The sequence below is a fragment of the Talpa europaea genome (assembly GCF_964194135.1).
Source record: "Talpa europaea genome assembly, chromosome: 7".
NCBI lineage: Eukaryota > Metazoa > Chordata > Mammalia > Eulipotyphla > Talpidae > Talpa > Talpa europaea.
The window spans coordinates 49,564,804-49,573,991 of NC_140074.1; the positions used below are offsets into that span (position 1 = coordinate 49,564,804).

The 9,188-nt window shown below is 36.5% G+C and overlaps 1 protein-coding gene across 6 annotated transcripts; it reads right to left on the bottom strand.

Annotated features, from left to right (window-relative positions):
* Nucleotides 1-217: 217 nt before the first annotated feature.
* On the bottom strand, nt 218-8,600 carry HNRNPK (heterogeneous nuclear ribonucleoprotein K; the record flags this gene model as incomplete). 6 transcript variants are annotated; one of them, XM_084238489.1, is made up of 15 exons in its annotated part: nt 218-362; nt 1,126-1,295; nt 1,648-1,715; nt 1,808-1,823; nt 2,090-2,173; nt 2,420-2,474; nt 2,579-2,886; nt 3,262-3,390; nt 3,688-3,801; nt 4,301-4,372; nt 4,879-4,951; nt 5,827-5,870; nt 7,372-7,428; nt 8,039-8,136; nt 8,543-8,600. In XM_084238489.1, the coding sequence occupies 15 exons, from the start codon at nt 8,598-8,600 to the stop codon at nt 332-334; spliced, it is 1,377 nt and encodes a 458-aa protein (XP_084094615.1). The 6 variants fall into 6 exon arrangements, with proteins under 6 accessions (XP_084094615.1, XP_084094613.1, XP_084094617.1 ...); XM_084238487.1 differs by having other exon boundaries at nt 1,648-1,730; XM_084238488.1 differs by lacking the exon at nt 218-362 and adding an exon at nt 389-422.
* Between the last annotated feature and the right edge of the window lie 588 nt (nt 8,601-9,188).

A 9,188-nucleotide genomic window follows, 5' to 3' on the forward strand; every position in this document is an offset into this window, starting at 1 on the left:
AGCCCCCCACCCCCCAAACGTTACAGTGACCACAAGGCAAGGTGTTCACAATAATTACATGGGGGGAATTATTTCTTTTAAACCATCAACGAAGAACAAAAATTAAAATTCACTCACTCTGCTGCTGTTTCAAAATTTCAATGTTAGTTTTTTGCACACCCTTCCCCCCCCCACCCTTTTTGTAAGGAACTAAAACATTACATCTGGTGAACAGCAAAGATTTCACTACACCTCAAATGCAGAACACCTATGAAGCAGAGGAATGTTGGCTTTTTAAACAGAAGCAGATAAAAAAAAAAAGATGCAGGACTCCTTCAGTTCTTCACTAGTCTTAGAAAAACTTTCCAGAATACTGCTTCACACTATAAAAAAGAAAAAATATCTTGCATTAGAATCCTTCAACATCTGCATACTGCTTCACACTATAAAAGAAAAGAAAAAAAAGTGCGAATTAGAATTTTTGTTCGTAACATCTTAATCAACATTAAGACAATTTCAATGCTAAATGATAAACATGTCCATTACAATTAGAATTAAAACATAAGCGATTACAAATTAGAGCAATGTAAAAAATCAAGGAAAAGTGAGTAATAGTAAACCAGACATTAGTAGAGCAGAATTAAGAAAGTGAAACCAAGTTATTATTTGGTAGAAAAGACAAAGAAATGCCAGTAAGGTGTGAAATGCTGCATTTTTACAGCACCAATCATTTGTCCTGTAGAGGCATGGCCTGTGCCATATGGCAGACTGTGATTTGTTGTCAATTTAGTTATCTAAAAACAACAAAATCACTAGTCTTCCACACAGAACTAGACCAACATCCACTGATTCTTCTATATTTTCTACAGGCTCTGTATAATTTATAAACAAGTGGTTTTGGCAGCAGTTTTCACCAGAGAAATAAGAAGTTTGCTTGGTTAAGGCTTCTTCCAGCAAGATTAGTATTGAATGTCTTCATTTTTAGTAAGAAAGCAAAAGAAAATTAAAGCAAAGCTATTAGAATGTTTAGAAGTTAGGTCCCCAAAAGGTTGAGACACCATGGCTTCTAAAAGAAAAACCAATTGAGAAGAAAAGCTTTTTAAAGTTTTAGTATGTGTAGTACACAAAGCTAAACTTAAAACTGACCTGTTCTGCAGCAAATACTGTGCATTCTGTATCTGGTCCTGTGTTCCTGTAATGGTAATGATCCGATCTTCAGATCCTTCTAAAGGCTCATCAATTTTGATCGAAGCTCCTGATTCATGGCGAATTTGTTTAATCCGCTGACCGCCTTTGCCAATAATAGAGCCAGCCAACTGAAAAAATTTTTCAAAAAACAAGTATTTATGATACACCTTAAAAGAAACCATATCATCTATATTTCCAATGACACTAAAATAATGAACTATTTATTCTGATTATTTAACTCTTCCTAACTAGTTAAGATTTGGATTATCTTTATATCACACACCAACATTTCTTTTAAAAAATGAGGGGGGGAGGGCTCAAAACCCTCCGAACTCTTTCTAGTAGTACTGAATGTCATTCAAACTGGAGAAAAATACCTCACTAAAGTCCTTAACAATGCTAAAATGGCGTTGTTAAAAGATTTCACCAAAACCCAAAAAATGACTTATTAATGTTCCTTGTAATAATAAAAATACTCACATCTTTGGGAATAGTTACTTGTGTAGTAATAATAGGTCCACCAAGATCACCATATGAGCCACGACCCCCTGCATAGGAATAATCTGATTTAAATAGTGAGCATTAAGTTCATTTAGAAAGCATGATAATAAAGTTTGATTTCACAAAGAAGAAAACTTACCATATCCAGAGCCACCCTAAAGGTAGAAAGGGGGGAAAAAATTACATTGTTTTCAAAACTACTTCCACATTTTAATATCCTAAAATCCCTCAACTTTTGGAATTAAAGCCCTCCCTCATCTTCCCCATTTATTGCTTATAATTACAGGGCAATCCTTAGGGAAGGAAATCACTTGGGTGATCAAGAACCAAAAATATGACATAAGGGGAAATGAAACATGTCAGTGAGTAAGCTAGCATCTTGAACTACTACCATAACGAATGCAAACCCTTAATACTCAACCTGTGGTTCATAAGCCATCTGCCACTCTGATGGGCTCCATGTATCTATTGCAGAGTCCCAAGTTTCATCAGCACTGAAACCAACCTGTGTTAGAGACAGAATTACCACAAACTTGTGATATATTGCCCAATTCTTATCTCACAACACTAAACTAAAAATCAGCAGCAGTCACATTTTGGGGGAAACCACTCTGGCAATGAAGTCTCAGTAAATGAAGTCTCAGTAAACTGAAATGGTTGAAGTTCATTACCTAAATTTGAACTTCATTTGTAAGAAAATCTTTCAATTAATCTTCAGTAACATGTTAACTTAAAGCCATAAAGTCCTTACCATGCCATCATAACGGTCTCCAGGTCTTCCTCTTCTGTCATAGGCCATAAGATCTCTGTAAGCATAGTATTTTTTGTCAGTTCAGCTGTGTTGACCTGTCATACAATCAAATAAAAAAAGACCCAAGTCTTTCCACACCCAAATATAGTAGCAACTTACCCTCCTCTGGGTGGTGGTGGAGGAGGAAGAGGAAGATTCCGGGCTCTGCTACCACCACGGCCGCCTCGTCCAGGAGGAGGGGGAGGAGGTCCTCGACGAGGGCTCATATCATCATAATCTCTTCTAGATGGCGGCATAGGACGCCCACCCCGACCAGGAGGCATTCTGTCAAAACCACCTCTTCCCCGCATAGGAAATCCAACAGGACGTCCACGGCGGTCATCAAACATCATTGTGAAACCACCGTAATCATAGGTTTCATCATAAAAATTGGGATCGTAAGGCTGGGCACGTCCTTTGATGGGAGACTAAAACAAAAATACGGCACTGTTATAGATGGAAAGAGAGCCTTGATTCATACACCAACCATCTTTTAACAAAATAGTTCCTTTTTTTTGACGTACTTGAGATAGGGACAATATAGGTAAAGAGAAGAAGGTTAAGGATTAAAAACAAAAAATACAAAACACAAAAAGCTTCAGTACTGAGTCCTAAACAAAAAAGACTGAAACATGTTTCACATCACAGTGAAGTCTATTAAAAGTGACCATCATGAGGCATACCAGTTGGGAAGTTGTGCAACATAGTACCATAGAGCAACTACAGAATCGTCATTTGAAGAACCAACCTTTCAATAAACATCTGTATTTTATGAAATTAAATGCAAAGAAAAATGAAAGTACCTCTGATATAAGATCAAGGATGATCTTTATGCATTCTACAACCCTATCTGGTTTTCCTCCAATAAGAACGACTCTGTCAGTGGAATGAGGACAGCATTCCTGGAAAAGCTTGATTGTAGTCTGAGTGTTCTGTAGTAAAAAGAATGAATGAATTAATCAAAACAATGCTCCCTTCCCAAAAATTCAGTTAAATTTACATCCAACAAAAATTTCCCAATTTACAAACCTTAGTAACTTCAGAACTTTGCAATGATAAAAATGCATTTGGCAAAACAACTGATTCAATTTGTTTTAATGATAAAATAGTTATAGAAGTGATGAGGCATCTTATGAAAGGAACTCAAAATGGGGAAGAGAAGCCCATTGTAGTCTATGTAAAAAGTATTTTCCAATAATATGACAAACAGATAGAAACAACGCCTTTACCTCTCGAAGTTCTTTGATTTTAGCACCTTTGACCCCAATAATTCCTCCTGCCAGACTCTGATGAATCAACAGTCTCAATTCGCAGTCAAAGTCGCTTCCTTTATAGTGCTGGTACTGCAGAGGGAGAGTTACAAAATTTTAGTTTCAAGTCAAGGATTCTCTAAATACACTTATCTGCTATAAGCGTAACAATATACTGTTGCAGTGAGCAACCTGAATTTATATTTCAATAACTTTACCAGTTATGTGCTTATTATCCTCAATAGCCAGGCCCAAAAAGGACATTCTGCACCACCTTAAAAAACTATTTTATTTTCAGGTCCTGCAACACCATACCCACACTGCAGCCATTTAGCATGTCGCTGTTACCACAAAATTATTATTAACATTCAAATAACACCATAATAAAAAATGACTGCAAAGCACTTTGCAAATGTAGTTATTTCCCACTGCAGCATGGAGCAGGGTCAACAGTGAGTTGTAAGACCATTCACTTATCATGTTTTTAAGCCTTTTTCTATAGAGACGGGAAAAGCACACTATGGTAAAAATAAAATTGATCCTATGGGCCAGGCTCCATACTTCAGTGGGGTTCAATGGCACTATGACATACATTTAAGCATTCCACAGCATCAGATTCGAGCGGGAGCTGGCTGGTTGCAGTGGGTGATGGCAACTGCAGGCCCTGAAAGTAGAAAAATAAGAGTAATAGGTTAAGTGTCTACTGTGATCAGGCTATTGTCGCATATATTGGTAAAGCTACTACAACACATTTCACAACTATAGTATTAACAAAAAACTGAGTATCTACACTAAGAATATAAAATACTTTCCTCCACCTAGTATATTACATGAAACTTTAAAATTGTCAAACTCCATTCAAATATTCCTTTCCAACATAGCTCCCACAATTGACATTCTTTCTTAAAATACCAATTCCCCTAAAAACTAATACCCATAAATACATGCTGAACCCATGAAAATGCCGATGACCACAGGTAGTTCATATTTACTCCGAAGTGGCCAGGCTGTATTTTAAATGTAGATACGTTAACCCTGAACATTACATTAGGCCAAAAAATGCTACTACAAACTTAAACCCTCTGTCTCTCCGCCTCCCCCAAAACACCCCCAGTAGAACAGAGTTTAAACACCCCCCTCAAGTGCTAAATACATAAAAAATGAGCCTACCTCTTCCAAGGTAGGGATGATTTTCTTCAGAATTTCTCCAATTGTTTCAATATCAGCACTGATACTCAATATGCTGTCAAACATCACAATACCAGATAGTACAAAAAAGGTGGAAAAGAAAAAATGAGTTTTGTGTCGTCACCAGTACTCACACACACTTTTACAGAGAAGTAACATACAATTATTCAATATTCCCCATTTAAAGTAACCTATTTATAGATTTTTTCACATGCATTTTGTTTTATGCCCAATACAGACATGGTAACAATATTAGGAGACTTGCAGAGAGACAGAAAGAATGGGCTTTTGGAAGGGCTCAGATTAAGTGGGCAATAAACTGACCAGAACTGAAGCAGAGTTGAATATTTATGTTCCCCGCCACCACTAAGTTAAGGATACCCTCGCTGTTACATTGGTAAAACTGGCACACCTTCTCTTAGGCAAAGTGGGGGGATATGCAAGTGGTGAACATTGTATCTGGAGTAAGGTTATGGATACCAGTTAGAAATTAGATCACTAATGGGCTCTGCAAGAAAACAAATACAAATGCAAGACAAAACAAAGACAACACAAATGAGAAGTGAAGGAAAGTGAACCAGAGTTAGCATTTCATCAGAAAAAATTATGAACAGGCAATGTTGGGAAGCAAGGTGGGCCACAAAGACAGAGCGAGAGACTATTTTGGTAAACAATTTGATTTACAATGCAGCAAATATGCAACACTTGAAGCTGTGCTCCTTCCATCGAAATAAAATTAGTGGATCGTTTGGGTGGGCAACTCACGGTAAAAGTTCAGTGACAAAAAGACTTAATGGGGAAAATAAGACAGAAACTTGAAAAACAATACACCGTCTAAAGGGGATACTATTTAATTATATAAAAGGCAGGTAATAAAATACATTTCTCTCTTTCTAATCAGGCAGTGAGGCATAAACTGTTGGGACATACCGCTCGGGGCCACTGCTGTCTGGGACTGAAACACTGGCATTGTACTGCATTGGTCATTGGCGTTCGTGGATGTTGGCATTGGGCATGGGCATTCAATCAGAAGTTGTCAAGTATGGTACCCGTTTGGCAACGAGCACATTTTTGGGCATAGCCAACCAGGGTTTTCACATGGGCGTTCAGGGGCGGATGGGCCAACGTCATGGTGGGCAACGCAGGGGTAAGTCGATCCAGTACATGGGCAACGGAGATATATGGCCAAAAAAACAAGGAGAGGGAAAAGGGGGAAAAGCAATAAATTTTAATTTAATACAAACTATACTCATACTCTCAATTAATGAAACAAGCTTAAGTTGTTCTGAAGACTAACACAATAATGGACTTCTCTATATCTGACCGTGGCTTAACATTTAAGGACCTTAAATGATGGTATTAGCTTTAAAAAGAAAAAAAAAGAAAAGAAACAACTGATGTTTCAGTAGCAGGCTGGCTCATGAGGGTAGACACAAAACCTGTCTTGACTTAGTTTACTGATATTCTTGAGGAAATGGGGACATTAACCCAGATAATTTATACAGAACATCTGGATTAAGAGGAGAGAGGTTTATAAAAGACAAAACGAAAATTCCCACACCACCGAAAACCCTATTTCTTAAGACTAGTTTGGTTTCCTGGAGGTTTAAAATGCATTCTTAGATCCTAACAGGCGAGTTTGTAAATTTTTAAACAAATTTTCAAGTTCAGTTTACAGTAATCAAGAGGAACATACAAAGATCTGCGACCAAGAGAGAAATGAAATATACTGTCAAATAAGTATTCAACACAGAGTTATTATTTGTCTCAACTTTAGCAAGGAAACATTAAGAGTATGCACACTATGAGGAAAAAATTTAGAAATTTTGGTGTAAACAAGTCCTATAAATATGCTCACACTTCTGGTGATACCAACATTTAATGTGTCTAATCACAAGAGTCAACCCACTATCAAATATGAAGACTCTAACAAATCATAGGCATTGACAAATGGTTTCCCAGTCATAAGATTAAATGCCTATTCTAGTCTTTACCCATATTTAAATCATGCAACCATAACATTTTCTTTGTGCTCCACGTGCAAGCCATTAAAGAACAGATGGACAAACTTAAAAAAAAAAAAAAAAAGGAAAAGAAATAAAATTCCTGGATTTAATCAGCCACCTGCAACGGTTTTCAATACTATAATTGATCCACAGATGGGAAATGGTGCAATTAAGGGTTTTTTTAAATTACTTTGTTGCTACTTCTAATTAAGATGTTATCTCAAAGTGAATAATTTGGTGGAAAATTATTAGAAAGTGAAGAGGTTTAATATAGCTCACCACCCCCCAGACTTAATCTGGGCTTTGTTAAATCAGGAATCATAAACCTGAAATCATCTACGTAGTCAGTCACTTACTACAAATGGCTTGTATCTAGCCTATTAAATGATTTCTGATACAAATTGTTAAATTTCTACAAACACATAAATTGAAGCGTCCAGTTTTTTAGTTTAAACTCTCTAATACTTACGTCTGTACGGAGAGCCTTAATATTCTTGCCTCCCTTTCCAATCACTGCGCCGGCATTCTGAAGGTAAAAACAAACTTATTAATGTTGTCTTCCTATGTTTTAAGCCAAAACGACAACGACAAAACACCCTCTAACCTCTTTTTTGTTAGTCTGAATCTATTTTGGAGTTATAAAAAACACCAGGTCAAATAAACCCAAAATCTAAAAAAAATCCAAGTGATTTAGGAGTCAACACTACTGAGTTTTGGAAATCTCAGAATACCAGAAATATTTAAGTGTAATGTATTTTAGTGCTAATTTCACAGTACCCTTCTGTAGAACAAATTAGCAGGTACACTTGTTCTGTGCTATGTTATCAAGTAAACTGCCTACACGACAGGATGTTGTCTCATGGGCTCATAATATAAAAGATTATCCTTAATCCAGTGCTTTAAAAATCACATAAACCCTTTTATTTTGACCCATCCTGGGTGAAGCTTACAGTATTAAAAGCCTTCATTTCAGTTATTAGCTGAGCAAAGTCAGATGCCCTTTTAGTCTGTTTAGAAAGAATCACACAAATCTTAACTCTTCAACCTTTACGCTTTGAAGGTTTTCTTAGGGGGTCAAAGCAGAACTTTTAATTTCTACTTTAAAACCACCTTCAAATTTTAAAGAAAACACCTACCTTGCTCTGAAGCAGAATTCGTAATTCAACCATCTCATCAGTGTTTCTAGATCTCTTAAAAGCTTGTTCCTCTTCCATGTCTTCTGCTGGGCGCTTACCTAGAAATTAAGGGTTTAGATTTTAGAGGAGGCACCAGCATCTTTAGAAAATGCACTTTTACTTTCATTTTAGTTTTAACCCATAGTTAGAAAAAGCAACTGCATACTGTTTTGGGTAACAAGCATATTTATAAATGACCAATTCTCTTGGACTTTTATGAGACTCAAAGCATGTTCCTGATATAAGATACCAGGACAAAATACTTGGAAGGATTAAAAATTCTACAATACACGGAAAAGCTTTTTAATATTTTCTGGCCCCCCTTTTTGGCTTAGTTTCCCATACAAATTCTAGTCCATAAATAAAAGCCAAGATGCAGCTGACAAGAATTTCAAACTAAACATATGATCACAAAAATAATGAAATTAACAGAACAGAGAGCAAGTTTGTACAGTATCTTCTCACCAAATTCACCATTGGTTTCGGTGTTGGGGAAGGTTTCCTCCGGCTGTTCAGTTTCCATTTTCTTGTATTAAATGGATACACCAATCTGTAGAAAAGTAGAAAAAGCTAGTGCATTTGGCTAGGAAAGTAAGCTGTGCATTGCTAAAAATTAAAAGCGGCTAAGAAATGACCAGGCTTCTAAAACGTACCAGTTACTTATATATCCTTGCAGAGGAGAACTGAAGTGTTCTGGGCGGGACCAAGTGACAAGTGCTGATTCAGTAGCCTATAAAAATCAACATAAATCAGAGGGTTTTTTTTGGTTTCTCATGGAATTTTAAGAATAAAATCGAAGAGCTACTTTCTCTAGTACTTGACTTTTTCATTTGGGGGACTTAAAAACACAAACCTTACTTGATTATTTTTTTTTTTGCTTCAGACCAACACCGAACACGTATTTTCAAACTACAGGCTCCAACATCCACCACCACAACTACTTGTTTTATACAATACATAGAACGACATACAAATCCACGAATCCAAATTTTATCCCCGAAAACATACAGAGCTACACAGAACTAGTTTCACATTGTAATTTTAAACTGTTTTTGGGTTTTCCCCATTACTTGCTATGCTATTTTCTGAATTCTCGTCTTTACCAATACAG